Raw genomic sequence first — 23,276 nt, forward strand, 5'->3', positions numbered from 1 at the left:
AACAAGATCGCGTTTGAACGCCAAACACGATCTCGTTTGAACGACAAACACGATCTCGTTTGAACGACAAACACAACCTCATTTGAACGCCAAACACGACCTCGTTTGAACGCCAAACACGATCTCGTTTGAACGCTAAACACGATCTCGTTTGAACGCCAAACGCGATCTCGTTTAATGTTAACACGACCTCCTTTGAACGCCAAACTCGACCTCGTTTGAACGCCAAACACTACTTTGTTTGAACGGCAAACACGATCTCGTTTGAACGCCAAAACGCTCTCGTTTAAATGCTAGTGCAATCATATAAAATAGACCTATTTTTGAGTATGGAGACATTTTCTATAATACTGCTTCTAACTCTAATTTAAAAAGATTGCAGATCATGCAAAATAATTGTGCTAGGTTAGTTATGAAACAGCCAAAGAAATCGTCCGCCTCATTAGCGAGGAAAAGTGCAAATATCATTGAGTTAAATTCAATTTATATGAAAAACTTATTAATACTGATGTTTAAAATTAAACATAAAATGGTGCCCCAATATATTGTCGAACGGTTCCCTCCACATGACCATCATAAAAATACTAGAGCTAGTGACACCGATTTTGTGGTGGAAGTTTTCCCATCTAAATTCAGGACCAAGAGTGTTATGCAAAATGGAATTAAATTATGGAATGAACTACCTAGGGCTATCAAAATATTGGATAATATTACTATTTTTAAAAATGAACTTAAAACTTATCTCTCTTTAACGAATAACGCAATACGTTTGTGAAAAATTTTTAATTTTGTCATGGAAATTTTAACTTAATCATAGGACCCTTTCGTAAACAAGATATTATCTTAAAAGGATATCCTAAATAAAGCATTTATTTATTTATTTATTTATTTATTTATATTTGAATGCCAAAATGACCTAATCTGAATGCTTCGTTAGCGTGAATTTTTGAATATCAATATTAGCGTTCAAATATGAACATTTCGTTAACGTGTACAATTGAATACCACTTTATGCGTTAATATTTGATTGCTAAGGCGTACCACCACAGTGGCAAGGTATTGAACGCTGAAACATTCAATTTCGAATGTTCTTTTTTTACTGTGTAGAGCTTCGTGAAATCAGGTAGGCCTACAAATAAGTTTTTTCCTATGCTCCGGAATAGGGGCCCTGCCTGGTGTGGTTGTCGCATTCGTAGCAACTAATTATTAGGACCAATATTTTGTAAAAGGTAAAAGCTGGTTATATAATTTGAAAAACGTAGCAATTATCTATTCATATATTTTGGAAAAGGTGAAACAAACCATACTAATTATCAGGGCCCTTTTTGTAAGATGGGATCTTATTTGTAATAGATCTACGCGAATGCTAGTTGACATTTATTTTTAATTCGCAAACGTAACCTGACCCAACCACTCCTGCCAATGTGAAATAAATAATTTTTAATATAAATACTAATGTTGAGGAACGTAAAATATTAATATTGTATTTAAATTATGAACATTTCGTCATTTGGCATATTTATTGTCGTTTACAAACCTAACCGCATCTGTCTTAATGTTAGTTGAGTCTTTATTGTCATTGATACATATTTTAGCTTATGGTCAACATATATGCTGCGTAAGGTTATTTTATTTTTTTGCCAAGTTTCAAAAGTTCACATTTCATGGTCTTTTTACAAAAAAAATTAAAACGGAAATTAGCTATGATTAAAGGATTTAGCCATGAGGAGGAGGAAATATGTTTATTTTACGGTTTCACTGGTTCAAGTCTTCTGAAATATTAGTGAGAAGTATAATGAAGGGCTTTAAATTATCGTGCAAAGGGTTCAGAAATTTAAAACTAATAGTTTTTTTTCAAAATTCATTGAAACTTTCTTGTACTTATCACAGAAACATAGACATTTTTAAGGAAAAGAACCATTATTTTTAAAACTTTGCGCGATAACTAGTATCGTCATATTGACAGTCTTGGTAAAGCTGACGGCCTCGAATTTTCAAGTGACAGTCAAAGATACACGCTCAAAGAAATATATCTTTGAACTGGCTTCCAAAGCCCGAGCGCAGCGTCCCGGTTTCGCGTGATCCAGGAGGTTTTGTAAAGAGTGACTAGTCATTTAGTGTTAATCGTTTAGTCGCAGTAGTGCTTAATTTTTAAACCGTGTATTTGAGATTTATGTTTAACCAGATCAAACAATTAATGAACAAGTTTCATACTTATTTTTGACAATTTAATTTCTTCTTTTACATATTATTGTTATGACTTGCGTAATTATGATTTTTATAGTTGTTAAACCCTTCTATTAATTTGTTTTAAGACCTCGTTGACATTGTCTCTTCCCTCGCTTAATTTTTAATAAAAGGTACAAAGTTTTAAAATTTCTTGTATAGACACGATTTTCATACTAATCCACCCTATTCCCGATGAGTATACCAAGGCTTATAGCACGGCTTTAATTCAACAATCTGAAGCAAAATGATGCGACGTGTTCTTCACATTAGGAACTTTTAAGTTATTTTCTAAAATACATCATCTTGAACCAGACTTTTCAGAAAAAATCTTGTGCTAAGACTTGGCACACGCATCGATTATAAGGTGCATTCGTCCGAAAATATGCCCTACCACGGCCCTACCTAAAACTTGACCCTGGCGACGGCCCTGATGGGATCTCAGAACGTTTTACGGCGGAGAGGGCACGAGCGAGGCTTGGCCCATTTTTGTACATGTTAATGTTTTTCATAGGATCTCACTTCTTTTTGTAGATCCTCTTGTTATACTTCGGTAGTTATATTAAAACAAGACCCTCTCGTGGTTAGGGATGGCGGTTTTCGGAAAATTCCGAAACCGGTATTTGACGATGTCAAATCCGGAATTTTCCGGAATTCCGGATTCTTTTTACGAGCCGAAAAATCCCGGAATCAATCCGGTTTCAATTCCGGAATCAAAACGGTTTCAATTCCGGAATCAAAACGGTTTCAATTCTGGCCTCAAACCGGCTTCAACGGTGGTATTTAGAATTTTATTTTTATTATTTTATCACGAAAGAGAGCCAATCCGCCCCTCTTATACACCGACTTCCTAACAAAATTAAAGTTGAATGTGACGCCACGAATAGCATTACGCCAATCTCCCCCTTGTCACGGACCGTCACAAATTCAGAAACTCCTCCCCCCTTAAGAGTGTGACGCCGTTTATGGAAGGTTTCCATTTGTATTATTTGAAGAGATGAAGATTGAATACAATAGTGGTGTGTCTTACTCTTGATTCTTGAGTAATGTTGGGCTGTTGGCTGAAAACATTCCGTATGATCCGGAATTCCGTTCAAAACGGTATTCCGTATGATCCGGAATTCCGTATTTTTGCCATCCCTACTCGTGGTACTTCGTTTCCTAATATAATCGCTAACGTTTGTCCATATTTACGCTGAATTACCCCTTTCGACCCGCAGAGAATATGCAATAACGATTGTACGCGATATCCTAATATAAGAATAGCATCAGTTACGACACATTTCTTTTAAACTACTACTCCTATTAGATTTAATATATATTTAACTTTCGGTTAACTTTGGACCATTACGTCCTTTCATCAAGAACACACACTATTTCTGTTGAAAAGACGGCGGCGCCATCTAGTTTTAAAATAAAGAACTAAAGAACAATTTTATAAAAATTTCGGGATGTTTTAATTTTTCTGTGCTTTATAAAATAAATGAAAACTAAATCATGAATTTTAAGTTTCTATCTCCCCTAAAAGTACCTTAGAATTTTGATGATCGGTGAGTGAGTGAGTGAGTGACAAAATAAGGTAAGTTTCACCTGCGATATTTCGAGAAAAGTATATAGGGTAGGAACTTGAAATTTGGAAACTATAGCTAGGATTGACAGTCCTCGCGGCAAGCAAAATTTCAGACTTCTACCTGAACCCATCACGAAGTTACAGTGGGCTTAAAAGTGCCACGAGTTGCTTCGAGAAAAGGATGTCAGTGCTCGACTTGGCTGGGAGCACGGCAGGGAGCACTGCCGTGCTCCCAGAACTAGCCAAGGTCATTGAAAGCACGGCTGTTTCCGCTATAGCCATTCATGGGCGAAGAAAAGAAGAGAGACCTCAACACAAGAACAGAAATGAAGAAATTAAACAAATAGCCCAAATGTTAAAAATCCCGGTGATAGCAAAGTATAGAAAAAAAATTCAATTTTAAATTTTTAATGCAAACTTTGAAACTTTAACCCCTTTTGTTTAAATAAAATTAGTGGTGGTTCCGGTGAAATTTATTGTTACAATGATATTAAAGAGTTTAAAGAGAGGTGTGGAGCTTCTTCCGTGATGCTTGCCAGACAAATTGAAAAAATTGTTCCATTTTGAGACCAGAAGGGAAAATACCATTGGATGAATTAATTGTTGCTTATTTAAAATTGGTATTACATTTAATTAATTAAAATAATTAAATTATAATTTATTGAAAGGCGTGTTACTTTCTAGGCTATAGATTATGATAACCATTTTCACAATACAAAATATTGCATTCAACAAATGTTGGCTTCACTACGAGTCTGAACGTGGAAAAAAGCTCTTGGCCTCTCAAAGAATGGAGGAAATATGGTAAATATAATTTAAAATTTGATTTGTTATTTGTTTTTTTAAACTTTACAACAATTTTAGCGAACTATGGGGCGTGTTAGACTATTACGAAGAATACCAAAAGAATTTAAAGCTTTAAGCTCACAGCTTTCAAAATAATAGGAAACGTAAAGAAAGTATAGATGGAAATGGTAATGAAGATGAACCACCAGAAGTCTCATTAAAGAAAATGAAAACTGAAGACGGTGAAACGTGGATTATGAAAGCCAGATATATCAAGTAAAATAATTTTAATCCGTTCTTAATTGCACTTGAATTGACTGACTATATTTTTTGCGTAAAAAGATCAATGTTTCCAATGGAAGAATTACCTAAAACAATTTTGTTAAATTGGACGCGACAAAATAACAAAAAGCAACCTTTTTATAAGACTGTATATATAATTTTTATTATTAATTTAATTACAAAGATAATTAAGTATTAATATTCCTTAGTGGCCAATGGAGAAAATGTTTTCATCTATGCGGTTATAGTTGGAGGCCAAAAATACTCAAGTTCATTTTAGTAAGTGCATGGTTATTTAATATTATATAAACAATTTAACGTCTTTGTTTTTCATAGTGAAAAGAACAAGAAATTTGCGGAACAAAGTGCAGCCTTGGTCGCTGCTTTTGCATTGGGGTTAATTGAAAAAGACAAAATAGTTGGTTCTGCTACGGGTTTGTTAGGACATGAAGTGAAAATGTAACAAAAATGTTATTTGATAAATCACAATGGTTAAGAAGCGTTAATTATTTTGTTAAAATTTAACATTAAAGGCGGGTAGAGTCCACCATGTGTTAATTTGCTCCGCAGTCTCTTTACATCTCTGTTCAATAAGGGGTATTTCGTTTAAGAATTCTTTAATAACTGGTACACATTGAGCCATTTCACGGTTCAAGTCTTTCAAACGTTTCTGATAGTCTTCTACAAATTGTCGTTGCTTTGCTTGAAAATTCTTCATTTCATTAATTAGTTGCACTTGTTGCGGACAAATGTCTCCATTGATTGCGTACATCTGTTTTTCATTAATGGCGCGTTTCATAAGGTAGTCAAAGCTTTGAACTCGAGAAACATTAAATATGTCTTTAATTTGGGACAAAAACGGATTTCGTTCAATTAAAGAGAGGTTCGTCTTTGTGTAAGGGACAACTTTATCTTTAATTTTTAGACGGGATAAATTTTCGATATCCAGTTCACAGAACGTGTGAAATCCTAGTGCCATTTTCTCCTTCCATATTTCGATAGATGTTAAGTTATTGCAAAGATTCATATGTGTAAACATTAATCTCGCATCTTTTCGATTTTGGAAGCGTAGAACTATTTCAGCTTTCATTTTCGCATTCGTAGACAACGCGGACAATATTGAAATATGCTTTTGTCGAATCAATCGTTCAGTTTCCTCAATAATTTCCAATTTTTCATTCAAACTTGGGTTAAATTCTGAAGTTTCAATGAGATTTATTTCTTCGCGAATTGCGCTTAACTTTGTCTCCGCGTTTTTTAAGCCTATTTCGGATTTTAATAAATCAGAGATCATCTGACGTTTGGAACTATCTGAGATTAAGGCGGCCATTTTTTTTTCAAGGTTTTTCCTCCTCAAAAGTAAGGTTTCAATCTGATTACGAATCATTCTGTATTCAGAATCAATTGCTGCGTGTTTACAACGCAAAGTATGAAAGTGGTGTTGCATACACTTGTCCTCAATTTCGTGAATTAAATCGCCTTTCCCATCCCCCATTGAAGCTGCCCTTTCACCCAGATCACTCATTTGTCCTCTGATGGAAAATGCATTTCTTAATTTGGTTACATCATTAGTCGCTTCTTGGGCTCGATGGCTTAAGCATTTCATTATGGTCTTCAAGGAGATGTTTTTCTTTAAGTCAATTATTTGTGCCGTGAGAATTCTTTTATTGAAGGACTCTTCTTCGGTATTAAGCTTTCCAATACAATGATCATAGCAAAGAGAATAAACATTCTTTTCAATCTCCATCATTAAATTTGTGGCTAAAATTTTCCGTTTTTGTACTTTTTGACACGTGCTTGCGATTGAAAAGGATTCATCGACTATTTCGTCAGGTTTTTTCAATAACTCAAAACTCTCCCGAAGATGATTGTTAACTCGCGTAAAATGTAAGGCCTTAGACTTGGTTTCTTCGGATTTGGACTCTAACATTACAGTCACGCGTTGAAGGTGGGTTATTTGGTTTAAATCTTTGTCAATCTTAGATTGAAGGGTAGTTGCTGTCTTTTGCAACTCCTCAACATTAGATATTTCTCGCATTAACTCTAAATCAAGAGCCTTGGAATGTTCATTCAATTCTGACAGTTTCTTTAAAGCTTTACTAGTACAGGCGTTAATTGGACCATCTGTTTTGACTCGTTTTACGTTGTTTATTACATTTTCCCACAATTTCCCATTTACGCCTTTACTTAAATTTTGAAATACCTTGCACGCACTCGCAACAACAGGTCGAGTTGCTTCTTCCGAATATTCAAGTTCATCAAAAGCCCACTGTCCTATTTTTAGGGCTAAAGCCTCGCGAGATTCCTTCTGCGGATCTCCCTTTAAAGGTTTTCTCCGCGACATTCTTGATTAATTAAATATTTAATTCAAACTAAATGTTAACTTCAATTGAGAATAGACAAAACTATCCAAGGTTGATCGTGACAGTTGACACTTTGAAAATATTAGGCGGAATAGGCGGGAAATCTCTTGAATGTGAATGTGATTGGCTAAATAGGTCAGGTGAAGTTCAGGCACGGGAGTCCGTGACCGGCGAAAAAAAACCATTGAGTTGAGAAAATTACCCCTAGAATAGTCTTCCATCCTTGGATATAAGACCCAAGTAACTATATCACGCGCTCGTGGCGCCATCCCGATGCAAACAAAAGAACTAAAAGAAAAGGCGGGAAGACCCAATTAACTATATCATGCGCTCGTGGCGCCATCCCGGTGCAAACAAGGGAACTAAAAGAAAAGGCGGGAAATTTGACTGATTTCAAGAATACATGTATTTATACATTTCTCATCTAGGCTTCGAGATGGAGACACCATCGCGTGAGAAACTTGGAAGCTATCCGTCCGTCCCATGTTTTCAAAAGTGTCCCACGTACCCCAATAGGCAAAGGCCACTCTAGTAGTAATTTTCTCAACTCAATGAAAAAACCAACGAATTTTATGTCATAGCCATAGCCCACTGGATCACGCGCTATTTTAGAAGTTTATAAACCGTCGTCTGATCTGACATTTGATAACCCTTGCCCCGAGTTCGGTCAAAATTCTGAAGTAATTACAATAAATTGCTAGTGTAGTATTGAAATTTTTTCCGAACTCCCCGTGGCCTAATTAATCAGAATCAAGTGTTGGTTGGGTTAGGTAGGTAAAGTAAAATCCTACCATTATTTGGATAAATAGCTAGTTTATTATTCTTAAAGTTAAACAATATTCACTCACCATCACCAGAAAACAGCCGGCACACTCGCATAAACTTGTCCTCTTCTACCCAATTTCCCGCCGAAAATACCGCGTGCCGTTAAACTTGTTTCCTTGTCACGGTGGGTGGACGGCACTGGACGCCGGGAAATCATAAGCTATAGCCGCTAACTCAGGGATACTTATCCTGGGATAAGACATGAGAGATGGAGCTGGAGTTCCGTTGTCTGCTAGAAACTACCACCAAGGAGTAGTATTATTGTATACTTAGTTGAAATTGAAGCGTTACTAAGAAAACATTCATTCTTGCTCCGAGAAATTACTCCATTGAAATTGGCAATGGAATTAATCGACATAAGATTTCAGAAAATGTACTAGAAATTTAAAAAGGAGTGACCACTAGTATTTTTTAAAGGGATTATGTCATATATTAGGTTATGTAATACATTGAAAGAAGATGCGATCATTGGACATCATAGACATATAAAGAGTGTAGACAGCCTACTATTGACTGTTGAAAAATCTCGCTTCACATCCTCGAAAACCATGTAGGGGCAAACCACTAGCGGCTAGCGCAATAATTTCAAAACCATAGCCTCCTGGATCACGCGACTCGCGGACGCAGGCTGTTTGCGCCCAAAGAATTATTTTTCTATGTTAAAGCGCGTATCGGGGATTTTCGCTCGAAAAATCAAGCATTTTAAACCGAAAATCAAAGCCGTCAGCTTTTAACATGGCCGTCATGGGGGCAGGCCCGGATCTAGCCAATGCGAGGCCTAGGGCAGATTGCTAACGCGATGCCCCTGATTTTTTAGTATAAGTTAAAAATTCTATGTTTATTCACTAATATCGAAATCATTGACAAAATGCTAATAATCATATTCAATACATTTTAATTGGTACTGCTAAATTTGAATTTTTCGGCATTTGGCATTAGCAAAGGACTTAATTATAGTTAGAAGATCCAATTCGTCCAGCAATTCATGTTCTACGCTTAATAGCGTTAAACTGTTCAATCTATCTTGTATCATTGTCGCTCTTTGCGCGGTTTTGATCCTTTTCAGTTTTGAAAAGGATCTTTCGCCACTGCAATTGGTGATCTTAAGCGACAAGTAAATTCTGAGTATAAAATAGTAAGCAAAAAGTGACTAAATAAGGGCAAATTAAGCTATAAAATAAGGGCACTTTAAATGAAATGTTTTCAGACATGATCGATTTTCATAATTATTTTCAGTAGTTAAAGATATTTTAAAGGTCGGTGCCGTAATTAAGCCCAATCTATGGGCTTAGATATTTCCAGACAAAGGAAAGGTCCAATCATAAAATTTCTACGGCGAAACTGAATTAAACCATTTTGGAGCACAGCTCAGAATGCAAACTAATTGATGTCGTTTTAAATAAAAACTAAAACATTCATTTGAATTGGATTGATTATAAATATTAAGTTAAATATTTGATGAGCGAGCGAAGCGAGCTCCACAATTTTTTAGGTTTGATCAACTGTAATCTCGCTGTTTTGCGTTTAAACCGTCATACAGTCAAATATATTACGTTTAACCTTGTGGTCGAGAAGATAAATAATACCGAAAGACTCAAAAATCCAAAAAAAAAGACAAATAGTAACTAATTTTTGGAAAAGTGACTTTTAGCAGAAGTATATAATACTTCTCTTCGAGAGAAGTGTACCACAAAGCGGGGTAAGTGTAACGTCACTCTTCCCAACATCGGAACATTTAGAGCAAGGTTACTAAACCGAATCACATACACGATAAATAGTTCCCTCATCATTACTCTATTAGCATTGAATTATTTGGCAAGACGTGCTTGTGCATTTTTGTCCCACGTCAAGACGAGGTTTGTGGGATGATTGCTGGGGATTTAGTGCCAAACAGCTATAGAATTCACCTTACGGTGCGATGCCCATTTGTAGTTTGATGAGCGGGAAAGCAAACTAAAAGGGTGAGCCTGGGAAGAATGACGTTACATAACTAAAGCATTAAGAGGATACAGAGTGTCATCCTTCTTGTATTATCCCCTTCTGCTTTTAGTAACCGAATTTGAAAAAAGTGACTTAGTATCAGCCCTGCCTATGTCTTTGAATAGGCTTTTCTAGATTTAGACTCGGAAAATCTATTTATCGTCTCCTCCCAACTAATTTGGTGTAATAAATTTTTCTCGACAGCTAATATACCTATTTAAAAACGAAAAACAGTCCCGTAATCATTCAAAACTAACGTCATGTTTTTGAGTTTTTCGAAAACTTAATAAAACAATCGTTCAGATTTGGGTATCACCAGACATCTTGGGCGCCCCTATTTTGCTGGCGCCCGGGGGCAGATGCCCCCTCTGCCCCCCCCTTAATCCGGCCCTGCCAGAAACTGGGAGGTTTTTTTTCTGCTTACAACGTCTGTGCGCAGTTCCCGCCAATTTTGCAAGGTACGCGCACCGCGGTACAACGTATACAAACGTGACGCTTTTGGGAAGAGTACAAATCTTATGTTTTTACATTTTAATTTCTTTGAATCACTCTCACAATTGCCAAACGCACAAATCTTTAATTTTCCTATTTTTAATTATTTTATTAAACTCTACTTTTAAATTGATGCAAAAAAATTTACATTTGTCCAAAGTCTTAGCGAAGTGAGACCAAGCGGCCATTTTACTAGTTTACATTGTACCGTCTTTCTCCAAGACCTTGTCGTCTGCTAGCTTTTTTTTCTTTATTATTTTGGGACACTTTAGCAAGAAAACTTTAACATGGGATCCGCCATTAAGATTTTGGTCCATTATATAGAAGGTTCATGGTGTAAACTTCAGTCCGACACATTGCCCAGTATAAATCCAATCCCTTCAACTCGTATTGAAAATTTTAAATTATCTAATTGGCTCACTTAAACTACGTTTTGATGACGTTGCTGACGGAGACGGCCAAGAATAGATCGTTGCTTTTTACCTCTGTCTTAATGATCAACCTCTTCTTTCATACCCCCCCGGCCCCGACTCAAGGAAGGGTGTTTGACGTGCTCAAAAAGTCCCCTGTTCTCTATTCCTGCTTGTAAAATTACATGAATCTCTGTATCTCAGTCTTGGCTAAATAATTGAGGGTTTTAATGTGTACTGGAATGGTTGTACATGTAATCAGTGTATAAAGTTAAACACGGATATCTGTAAAATTAAAAAGATATCTGAACAGATATAAGATTAGAAATCGTTCAGATAGCGCTAGGTCGGATGAAAATTATCACCTTATCGGATCAGATTTAATAACTGAAAGTAAATACGACGTTCAATGAACTGTTGACGATTTCGCGGGAAAGATATCGCAATCAGATGTCATAAAAGAAGGAACAGTTCATAATTTTAAGCCCTAGGTCCGGGACTTTGGCGCGCGCCCACATTACACTGTTCTCCATTACTGCTTCTAAAATTACATCTATCCCTGGTAAAACTAATTTATTCATACCGATGAAAAGTGTTTTACAAATTTCCTCATAAGAATAAAAACAGCAATAAGAACGAAAAGAACATTCTGCTCTAAAATTGCTTGATTCTGCTGCTTAAAAATTCAACTAAAAACATTTTCTTTTTAAATCCAACAATTTACTGCAACATGTCTATTTACCCTGATTTGAATATAAATTTAACTTTAGAAGCATTATTTACAATAATATCAGTGGCGCCGCCAGGATTTTTTTGCAGATAGGCTAAGGAAGATTTGGGGGCCTCTTTTTAGCCATATCGTAGTATACGATAGGCTCTTAGTTTGACCCGAGCCGTAGTAACAGTAGTAATAGTAGTAACAGTAGTAACAGTAGTGGCCGGAGTTTTCGCTATCGTTATCGTCAGATTTTAGCTTAAAATGAACTTTATATTACCACAACCCACCCATAGGGGTAACTGGGCTCGGTTAGAAATTTAATTTTAATTAAAATTTTTTTAAGATTGCAGCCGGGATTCGAACCCGGGTCGCTCACGTAGTAAACGGAAATTCTACCACTGAGCTATAAAGACTTGATAGAAACCCCGAGTTTTTTATTATTTATTTTTATCTCTAAAATGTCAGGGTGATGTGGGGTGGGGTACCTCTTAATCTGTGGGGTCGGATACTTTTGAATTTTTATCTGTGGGGTCGGATACTTATGAATTTGTATGTTTGGGGTTTTTATATTTATTTCCTTTTTATTTATGTGCTAATTAAATAGATAACGATTTTCCCCGTTTCATGTGTTTCGTTCTCGTTCGGTATCTATCGTCATCTATGTTATGTTTGACTGGAACGTTTTGGCGGTTAATTCAAATGTGGGTTTAGATAGAGCTAACATAGTGTTAAATGAGCGTTATGCGTTTGATCATTTTAGCATTGCTAAAGGTAATTCGAGGGGATAATCACTAAAATGCGTAATCACTATAACTAAACTTTCTCTTTCAAAAGTTTCTGGGCATAAGTCCTTGTTTGAAATTTATAAGATGCGATAAGTGTGCATCGGCATAAGTCTATGTTGTAAACTCATCGAGGGGATTATCACTAAAAACTATCTGATCTTCGATTCGCCGGAATATTAGAATTACAGCATAAGTAAATTTATACGGTTATAATTTAATCACTGTTTAGACTTTAGAGTAGGGAATCGAGGGGCTATTCACTCTGATTTTATGCACGGTAAATCATTTAAGCATTGTAAAAGATAGCGCTATTCACTCATTAGGGTAAGGTATAGAGGGGTTATCCACTCATTAGGGTAGGGTATAGAGGGGCTATTCACTCGTACGATATGGCTACTATTACGAGCCCTTGGGCCGTCTTGTTTAAAATTTCAAGAGAAACATTTAGTTCCACAGCGTCGATAATATTATATTTACAACTATTTTTATCATATTGTATCATAATGTATTAAAGTTCAGTATTTTCAGAAAATAGACAATTTATATTATTATATCAGGGATAGATTTAATTTTAGAAGTAGGAATGGAGAACAGAGTAATCTGGGCGCGCGTCAAAGTCCCGGATCCCCTTCCCGGGAAGGGGGGAGTATGAAAGAAGAGGCGGGTCATAGCAACAGAGGTAAAAAGGAATGACGGATTTTTCGCCGTCACAGTCAGCAACGTCATTGAAACGTAGTTTAAGTGAGCCAATAAGATAATTTAAATTTTCGTTACGTGTTGGAGGGAGGGGCTCTTTACTGGGCTATAAGTCGGAGTGAAGCAAATACTAGCCGTTATCCATTCCTACTTCTAAAATTAAATCTATCCTTGATTATATAAACTATAGTTTGCGAAAATAATAAAAATACGGAGCCGGAGAGAGAGGGGGGAGGTGAGGGGATTTTCAGTTAAGCCCCCTGTGAGGTCATTGTGCACTGTCGATGTGGTGAGGAAAGGGGAACTCGGTTTACCAAAAGGAGTCTGACCTAGAAGTTATATGGGAACAGAAGGAATGGGAGAGAAGAAGGTTAGGTAAAGAGCGTGAAACAAGACGACCCAAGGGCTCGTAATAGTAGCCACATCGTACTGTACTAAACAGGCGTACAGAAAATTTGAATGAATAGCCCCTCGATTCTCTACCATTAACTGTGCTAAAATGATTACCCGTAATTCTGACTTCATAGAGGAACAAAACATTTGAGTGATTAGCCTCACCATGACCTATCTTTCACTGTTTCACAGTGCTAAATTCCTTTCCCAATGTGTGATTAGCCTCTCGTTGCGCTTGAAAGCGTAACATTCTTGATTAAGTTTTTAAAATTCTTTAAGCAGTGGTAAAATGATTGGTCGTAAGCGTTATTTCAATAACTGTAATTATGTTATAATTGTACTATCCCGAGTCCACAAGCTAGTATCAGGAGTTCATAATAACCCCGAAGGGGATTGTTATGAACTCCTGCTACTAGTATATATTTTCCTTTGCTTTTAAATTTTTTCTCGATTTCTGGAGAAATAGACGTAACTTCCAGTAATAAACACCGTCTTAAGACCATTCTAAAAATAACATCAGTATATAGTTCCTTTTGCTTTTAAAAGTTCCCTCGATTTCTTTGAATTTTGAAATAGGGAAGCGGGATTGAAAGCGTGAAATCCTTATTGTCGACGGCTGACAGAAATTTTAAAGGAAGTAGGAAACCTCCCATTTAAATCAAGGCAATACCATAATCCTATCTCTCGCCTTAAATACATCGAGCAAATGTAAAACACAATTCACAATGCTTAACCTCACTAGTACAATTAAATGCAATGCTTAATATTCAGTCTCACTTCAATGACAAAAGAAAAATAGCACCTCATCACATTCCTCTCCCATTCACTCTCCCTTCAAATGACGTACGAAAAATGTTCATCATACGATTATGCTAAAAATCAAAAAGCGAGATAACCTATCAGGCTAGTCAAAAACTTTTACCACGAGTGTTAACCCATTTCCCATTTTGTAGAATATTGTAAAAATCAAATGCTAAAAGGGTCATCATACTTGTGAAACTTTGTCTAGCGTAAATTATCTTGTAGGTCAAAATATTGTATAAATGGTATTTTAGAATTATGGTTACCTCATTTCGGGGCCCCTCTGAAATTTACGGGTAGGCTGGAGCCTACCCAGCCTCCCCCCTGGCGGCGCCACTGAATAATATAGAAAGAAATGTTACGGATTACGATAAGCCTTCAAATCGTTTGAAAATGTAAGTTTTTGCTACTCAGTTATTATCGGGCGAACTGATCAATGAACACTATTAGCCAAGGACTTTTAGGGTTTGACCTAGAACATTTGAACATAAAGATGAAAATTGGTACATGTGCTATTTTTGACCCAACAAAAAATATACTAAAATTCCCCTGCTGTAGAGCGCGAGCTTTCGCCGCCATCATGGAAAATGGCCGCCCGGAATGCAAGCTTCAATGTTTTCCACATTCTTCTTCAAAAATTATGAAAATTGGTGCACATTATGATAAGAGCCACATGAACATCATAGTAAAATTTTACAGCTGTTTTCGATAGTTTGGTTGCCATATTGGAAAATGGTCGCCGTGAGTGCTGGGTGCAGTATATTTCACAGTTCTTTACACAAGAGGTTCCGCACTTAAAGATAATTAGTATTAAAAGTTGGTCTTGAGTGGTGTGAATGGGTCTTAGGATTCGGGATATAAAAACTAGTCCATTTTAATCTAATAAATAGATGAAATAAAAATCATAACGATGTTTCTGATTGCAAATAAGCGAGTAAAAGTTGTAATTAGTTCCGCTAGGGGCTGACAGGTGGCGCTGTCATGTTTTGATAAACGTGCTTGATAAAAACAATTAAGCCGATTTGAATTGTAACTCTATCTATCTCATTGCTCAAAACGTCACGAAGCGCAAATGGCGCTATTCAATTATTAAAACGACCTCGCAAAAAGTCAATTTTTTTAAGAAAATTATGTCTATTTGAATTGAAGAGTTAATGGGTACGTTCAGGGTACGTTCAGTAACGAAAATCTCAAAGAAATCGCTTTTTTCTTGATGTTAGGTTGATGGGCTCGAGACGTCATAGTGACGTAAAAGGTTGTTGAACGGAAAAGTGACATTTTGAAGTTAGCGATGTTTTCGAAAGGGGGAACGTCTTACTAGCCCTCAAATCATTACGAAGCACAAGTGGCTCTTTGCAATTATTAATAAGCTTGCAAATAATGAAATTGTTTAAGAAAATTATGTCCATTTAAATGGTAGAAGTAGTTTTGGAAGAAAACGAATACAATTACTGTAGGAATAGAATTATTGGAATTTAATTTTTAAATCCCGCGCCAACTTTTCGTCTGTCAAGTGTTCAACAGTCAAGCGCTACGTCACGCCATCCAAAAAACCATCTAATCGATATGGTTTTTTTTGATGGGCAAGCGCTGAGCATCATGACGTCAAAACCGGAAACGCAAAAAAGCGTACAGTAGGGAAAATCTGACATCGCTGAGTAAGCGCTGTCATCAAAGAGGGTTACTGAACGTACCCTGACCCTCTTTGATGACAGCGCTTACTAAGCGATGTCAGATTTTCCCTACTGTACGCTTTTTCGCGTTTCCGGTTTTGACGTCATGATGCTCAACGCTTGCCCATCAAAAAATCATCCAATCGATATGGCTTTTTTGATGGCGTGACGTAGCGCTTGATTGCTGAACACTTGACAGACGAAAATTTGGCGCGGGATTTAAAATTTAAATTCCAATAATGCTATTCCTACAGTTTTCTTTACAAAACTACTTCTACCGTTCAAATAGACATAAGTTTCTTAAAAAATTTCATTATTTGCGAGCTGGTAAATAATTGAAAAGAGCCATTTGCACTTTGAGGGTAAGACGTTTCAACAACTCCGTTTTCGAAAACATGTGACGTCTCGAGCCGCCGTAATGGCGAGAACAGAAAAATACCTCGTTAAAAAACAGATGCACGGCGTCTTAAATAGTCCAAGCAAAAACTACCCAGTTTTATAACATTTTAACGCCTTACTCCCAAATAATCTTTGGTATTGTGAATAGTTTTATCTCTAGAATATTTTAGACACCCTACTCAGTCTTTATAGTAGTTCTCGAATTTAGGTACGTGGTAAATCGGTTCTTTAGGCGGAAGGATCGGATGGATCCGAAGGAGTCGCGTTACTGAACTATTTCCCTCCGCGTAAGGGGAGGTTCTTTCCTAGGAGCTTAGAGAGTATCGTGTAGATCCACCAGGCACATGTTACGTACTTCATGTGTAAAGCCTAATCGGCTTCTGCCAATAGCGGGGAGAGCCAAAGGCAACAACTGGGCGGGGCGAAACGGCCGAGCGAAACCTTTAGGGAACGATCCAAACCTAGGGCGAACCCAAGCAACTCCCGAACCGGCACCCCGAACTCGGGCGCCCTCAGCCACGACAAGTCCTTTTGCTCTGCTCCGTCACAGCTAGTACCGCGACAATTTCCACGCATTGCTGAGCAAAATAATTCGGATCGTCTACATTCACAGTTCTTTACACAAGAGGTTCCGCACTTAAAGATAATTAGTAATAAAAGTTGGTCTTGAGTGGTGTGAATGGGTCTTAGGATTCGGGATTGCGAACCCATCCCCATTCTTCTGGGTTTAAATCGTTTCCTAGCCATTGTAGTAGCGGAATATCTTGGTTCTTTTACTAGACCATCACACCCGAATTGGAACGTCTTCATTCTTAAATCTGAAACCAAAACCACACCAAGAAGAGATCTCAAATCGAGACATTTGAGAAAAAAAAACTAAGAGCCTCATCGTATACTACGATGTGGCTAAAAAGGTTCCGAGAACACTTTCATTTACATGCTGTAACTGGATGTGGTTATGATAAGGCGGGGTTTGAAGTAATGACAGATAATCAACATCTTACAAGTACGTTGAGAGTTTTTAATGACAATGTTTAGTCAACAATAGCTAGGAAACGATTTAATCCCGAACAGTGGGTATGGGTTCGCGATCGCGAAAGTCGAAGACCCATTCACACAACTCTCCTTCCTGATGTTAAAATAAAAAAAATCTAAAGGATGACGATAAATATGAACGAAATGTTCAAAACGTGTCTTAAATCCAATTCTTAAGGACGCTAGATAATATAAACCCCATATTAAACGATATTCCCTAATCAACATCTGAGTAATATAGCTTTGCTTTTCTTTGTTTCAGATTTTAGAATAGTAATCTTTCAGCGACCATTTTTAAAGATGGGGTCGATAACTAAGACTTGGAAATAGTTATTTTTATAGTGTTTAATGCGTTCATGAAAATCATATACTCAAAAATAGATATATCAAAAATATGGCGCCCAAACTATATTTAGTACTTCTTCAATATTTAAGTACGATGTTTAGACGGTCTGCAACAATATATTCACAAATTTTCATAATTTTTGAAAAATATACTGTATCTAAATGATATTCTTGGCGGCCATTTTCCAACATGGCGGCCAAACTATCTTATGAATGGCTTCAATATTTTACAATGAGGTTCACACAGCTCTGATTATAAAATCTATAAATGTTCATAATTTTCTAACAACATGGTGAAATATTGTGCACCCACCATTCACGACGGCCATTTTCCAATATGGCGACCAAAATATCGAACACAGAGCTTTAAAATTTTACAATGATGATCCGGTGGCTACAATCCAAATATGCACCAATTTTCAGAATTGTTGAAGAAGAATGTGGAATACATTGAAGCTGGCATTCCCGGAGGCCATTTTCCAAAATGGCTGCGAAAGCTCGCGCTCTACAGCTGGGGACTTTTAGTTTATTTTTTGTTGGGTCAAAAACAACACATGTACCAATTTTCATCTTTATGTTAAAATGTTCTAGGTCAAGCCCATTTTTAGTCTATCTGTCCTGGCCTATTTCGTTAAGTGCAGTATATTGAGGCTATTTTCCACTTTGCGAAAACCGCCCAAAGTGCTGGAGTTCGGTCGAATGGAACCTCCCAATTTTGGTTCCGGTCGGATTGGAATAGGTGAATATACAGGGTGTTTCTGAAAAGTCTGGCACAAATTAACAGGCATGTTCCTTGGGTCAAAAGGAGTCCGAAAGGTCCTATGACGTTTTGGGGTAAAGCGATCCGTTGCGACGTTATGGGCTCTCAAAAGTAGGCCGAAAAACAAGATTTTGCAGAATTATAGCACTAGTATTGTGGTTTTGACCCAATTGTTTTCGATTATTGAGCATAAGGCAATGATCGAAATAAGTTCAAACCTAGTGGAAGACCATGAACGTGTTAAACGGCCAAAAGCGTTAATCCCTTGGTTTTTATTAATGATTGTAATTAAAGGCAAGGAAAGTAGCTCAGATATCGGTTGCTTGTTTGTTCAGATGTACTGGTAACTGGCCAGTCTTTAATTCTTTATTTCAATTAGACACGTTACTTTTACAATAATTCGAATGAGCCCCATTACTTTTACAATTCGAATGAACACCATTACTTTTACAATTCGAATGAACCCCTTAACCTTTACAATAATTCGAATGAACCCGTTAAATTTTGCAATAATTCGAATGAACCCCTTAAGTTTTACAATAATTCGAATGAACCCCTTAAATTTCACAATAAATTGAATCGAACCCATTAATTTTACAATAATTTGAATCGAATCCATTCATTTTACAATAATTCGAATCGAACCCATTACGTTTACAATAATTCGAATTGAACCCATTACGTTTACAATAATTCGAATTGAACCCATTACATTTACATTAATTCGAATGAACCCCATTACATTTACAATAATTCGAATGAACCCCATTACATTTACAATAATTCGAATCAAACCCCATTACTTTTACAATAATTCTTATGAACCCCATTACTTTTACAATAATTCGAATCGAACCCCATTACTTTTACAATAATTCGAATCGAACCCCATTACTTTTACAATAATTCGAATCGAACCCCATTACTTTTAAAATAATTCGAATGAAACCCAATTACATTGTTTTACAAAAAATTTTCAAAATGGGCACCATCAACGTTTAAGCAAACTTGCTCGCGTACGGATGCTATCACATCCATCAATTATCCTTTGTCGTAATGCGAACTTCACTTCGGTATACCAATAAGGTTTCCCACAGTTCAGTTCAAACAGTTCAGTTTTCGGTTCAGTTCAGTTATTTTCGGTTTCAGTTTAGGGACTAAACTGATTTGATTGCTTCAGTTCAGTTTCAGTTTGCACATATCCAAACTGATCAGTTTTCAGTTCGGTTCGGTTTAATTCTTAAACTGAACTGATAAAAACTGAACTGAAGAGTTAGTTAAGTACTCTATCGCGAGAAACGATATCAATACGTTCCCGCAAACATAAGTAGAAAAATAGAAAACTGGCATCGTTTAGTATTGCAAGCTGTATGATATTTTGGGGGATGTGTCGCGTAAAGTTACCTTAGGGCTGTGCGAATACTCGAATTTTCGAATAGTATTCGTTTAATTCGAATCGATTATTCGATTCGACGAATCGAATTTGCCATTTGGAGAAAAACGAGTATTCGAATTAAGAAACGATTATTCGAAAAGAAATTCGAATAACCGATTTACATACGAATACAGCTCCCTAAACCGATTATTCGCTTCCAATGGGCTAAATTCGAATAGTAAACGAGAAATCGATTGGAAATGGGAGGGACTGTGGTCACATGACATATATGAAGCTGTTTTGTTTATGGAATTTCATTGCGATTGCGCAATTCGCGATATTTAGTTTTTTTTCTCACCAATTACTCAGTTTTAGGAAAAATTCCATTCTATGTGGAACTACAATATTTTTAGACTGCTACGTGTATTTAGGAAACGATTAATCGCTTTGAAACGAATATTCGCCTGGTAAAACCGATTAATCGAAAAAAAACGAGTACTCGAACCAGAATTTTTGAAAAACGAGTAATATTCGTTTGAACGAGTACTCGATTCGTATTCGATTCGGTTTGAAAAACCACTATTCGCACAGCCCTAAGTTACCTTATTAGAGTCGCGTATATTTCATCATTTATGTCGCGTATATTTAATTATGTATAGAAATAAGCTTTTAATTTAAGTCCCGTGATTAGCTGGGACCCTCTGCAGAGACACACAGGCTAAAAGAATACCAATAATTAGTAACTAAAAAGGGTATCATATCGTAGATATTGAATTTCTGATCCATGGTATTTTAATATTTCTAATGTTGTTAATTTCAATAAGAAATGCTACTCCATGAAGTAGCAGTTCTTATTTAAATTAACAACATTAGAAAAAGGGTATCATAATTAGTTAATTAGTCAAAGTTAAATTGTTAAATGTTAATAATTAGTAGTTTGTGAAATAAACATGACTCTTAAGGTATGACACTTAACGATTCCAAATATTTAGTAGTAGTAGAAAAAGTTAGTGGTTAATAGTTACAATCTGGGGTTTTCGGTTCAGTTCAGTTATAACTGAAAACTGAACTGATCAGTTCGGTTTCTTGGCTGAACCGAACTGATAATTTCAGTTCAGTTTCAGTTCTTGAAACTCCTAACTGAAAAGTTTCAGTTCAGTTTCAGTTTTAGTCCCAAACCGATTTGAACCGAACTGTGGGAAACCTTATATACCAAGTCCTTGAGATGGCCCCAAAGAAAAAAATCGCATGGGTTGAGATCGGGAGGTCTTGCTGGCCACGCAACAGTTCCGCCTCGACCTATCCACCTCCGGGGAAACGCGACATCAAGATATACTTATGTTTTCAGCTGGTACCGACGCAACTACAACTGCCATCACGTGGGTATTCGAAGCTTTAGCTGCCTTTCCTGAAATTCAGGAAAAAATTCGTGAAGAAATAGACGACAACATAGGTACAAACATTTTCTTAATTGCGTAGGATTCAATAGATGGGTCGCGGGGAATTATTCTCCTCTCCCGTCTTAACGGTCTTATGTTAGGATGAAACTTAAAGGCCAACTTCTAAAGAAGAGGGTTCTAGCGAACTGAAAACCGAGCATCGAGACTAACAATGTAGTGACCGTGCCGATTTTCGAATCCCCGCTGGGGTAAAAGATGGAAGGGTTCTCTCTAAATGAAAGTCGTGCAATGTGGTTCTAGAGAACTGAAGATGAACAACAGAAATCCTTTTAATCTTTTTTCCTCTCGAATTTTGCTTTCCTCGGAAGGAAATTCTCTATTGCGTATCTTCAGTTCGCTAGAACCACATTGCACGGTTTTCAGTTAGCTAGAAGCCTTCCAACTTTTGCCCCAGCGGGGATTCGAAAATCGGCACGGTCGCTCCACTGTTAGTCTCGATGCTCGGTTGTCAGTTCGCTAGAGCCCTTTTCGCTGGAAGTCGGCCTTTAAGCTCGGAACAAGCACCATTAGAATTACCTACGTCGTTTGTATGTTTATCCCGATATTACCTATACCGAAATGCAATTTAATTACAATTAGGTTCCGGTTTACCAACCGTGGACCGCAGGAAAGATTGTCCCTTCACTTGGGCCTTCATCTCGGAATGTTTGAGGTACAAACCGCCCTTATCCGTACTCGTTCCTCACGCCACCAACGTCAACACGTCAATTGGCGGCAAGAAAATTCCCTACGGGACAATCGTGTTTTTCGATATTACCGCTACACACCTTGATCCGAATTTGTGGGAAGAACCGTTGAAATTTAAGCCGGAACGGTTCTTGGACTCGGATGGTAACTATGCGTCCAAGAAAATACCCGGTTATCTTAAATTCGGCGAAGGAAAGCGAATGTGCATTGGTGAGAAATTAGCTCGAAATGATCTATTTCTCATCATTGCAAATGTCACGCGCAAAGTTCGCATTGTGGCGAGCAGAAACGCCAATAAAATGCAGAGTGAAAACAACCCCTTCTTTAATTTGCCCGCGGATTTTGAGATTAATGTCTTACCTAGATAAAACAAGTTCCATCTTTTAAATTAGATACTACCCTAATATTCAAGAGTTCAAGGTGGTGTATTTTATCTGAATATTGATGGTATAATGTTTAATATTACTGACCTTTTGTAATCGACTGATTAAAGGAACATTTTTTCATAAAATTGTGGCTCGTGGATTTCTCGTGGCTAACTAATTAAGTAGGCAACTGTCTTTCAGTTATCAACGTTATGGTAATATATAATGTTAAACCCGACAAGGGACTCCTAGATACACTTTTAAACATATCAAATCCGTCACTGTTGCTGTTATCTAAAAGCTCTTGAACCTTTCAGCATTTTATCGAAAACGACGAGAATCATTCAACAAGCAAAGGGTTTATCAAAATATTTACGAATTATACCAAAGATGAATACAGATAACAGAAAGCATAAGTTTATCATGCCTCTAAGTTGAGATATGGCTGCTACTCCTATGGAAATAGTGTTTGTCTGGCTCTCTTTAATGAAACCCTATACTCTCTCCGTATCATTTATTACCTCAACTTCAAAACAAAATTGTACTTCCTAGTCTAGCATTTCTTTTAACCCTTTTAAAATGTTTCAGTACTGAAACCGCCTCTATCTCACGAGAGAGAGTGGGATTTTGGGGGTTGCTTAAGTAAAATTCGTCCCCCTCCCAATGCCTGCCTATACGAAACGTAAAAATCTCCTTTATTCCAATGGATAATTTTTTCCATGTGAGCCATTTAGTAATCGTCTCGTCCGTTTGGTGACTGCACCGCGACAGGAATTTCAAAATTTTCTCTCTTTGGATCTAAGCGCTATACGAGTTCTGACGTAACAGTAGCCTGCAGAAGATGCCCAGT

General features: G+C 36.9%; 2 protein-coding genes and 1 pseudogene across 6 annotated transcripts in view; 2 read left to right on the forward strand and 1 right to left on the reverse strand.

Moving 5' to 3' along the window:
* LOC149668086 (tRNA-dihydrouridine(20) synthase [NAD(P)+]-like) overlaps positions 1-5,422 on the forward strand; it is a 42,264-nt pseudogene extending 36,842 nt beyond the window's left edge. The window contains exons 2-6 of the transcript XR_016367939.1: positions 4,481-4,600; positions 4,661-4,858; positions 4,925-5,012; positions 5,074-5,143; positions 5,201-5,422. The product of XR_016367939.1 is annotated as a tRNA-dihydrouridine(20) synthase [NAD(P)+]-like (transcript). The remainder of the gene's footprint in view (positions 1-4,480; positions 4,601-4,660; positions 4,859-4,924; positions 5,013-5,073; positions 5,144-5,200) is intronic.
* LOC149668088 (uncharacterized) lies at positions 5,379-8,589 on the reverse strand. 4 transcript variants are annotated; one of them, XM_089840982.1, is made up of 2 exons: positions 8,076-8,589; positions 5,379-6,557 (listed from the first exon to the last, which is right to left on the reverse strand). In XM_089840982.1, exons 1-2 carry the CDS (start codon positions 8,076-8,078, stop codon positions 5,379-5,381), a joined length of 1,182 nt encoding a protein of 393 aa, XP_089697108.1. In that variant the 5' UTR covers positions 8,079-8,589. The 4 variants fall into 4 exon arrangements, 1 of the variants encoding a protein (XP_089697108.1); XR_016367936.1 differs by lacking the exon at positions 5,379-6,557 and adding an exon at positions 7,233-7,354; XR_016367935.1 differs by lacking the exon at positions 5,379-6,557 and adding an exon at positions 7,370-7,952.
* Positions 8,590-21,138: 12,549 nt separating this feature from the next.
* LOC149668089 (cytochrome P450 1A1-like) lies at positions 21,139-22,454 on the forward strand. Its single transcript, XM_089840989.1, has 2 exons — positions 21,139-21,367; positions 21,954-22,454. The coding sequence occupies exons 1-2, from the start codon at positions 21,253-21,255 to the stop codon at positions 22,427-22,429; spliced, it is 591 nt and encodes a 196-aa protein (XP_089697115.1). The 5' UTR covers positions 21,139-21,252; the 3' UTR covers positions 22,430-22,454.
* The last annotated feature ends 822 nt before the right edge of the window (positions 22,455-23,276 follow it).

The sequence above is a fragment of the Phalangium opilio genome, unplaced genomic scaffold, assembly GCF_054372755.1.
Source record: "Phalangium opilio isolate 3A_F unplaced genomic scaffold, DU_Popi_V2 ptg000056l_1, whole genome shotgun sequence".
Classification (NCBI taxonomy): Eukaryota; Metazoa; Arthropoda; class Arachnida; order Opiliones; family Phalangiidae; genus Phalangium; species Phalangium opilio.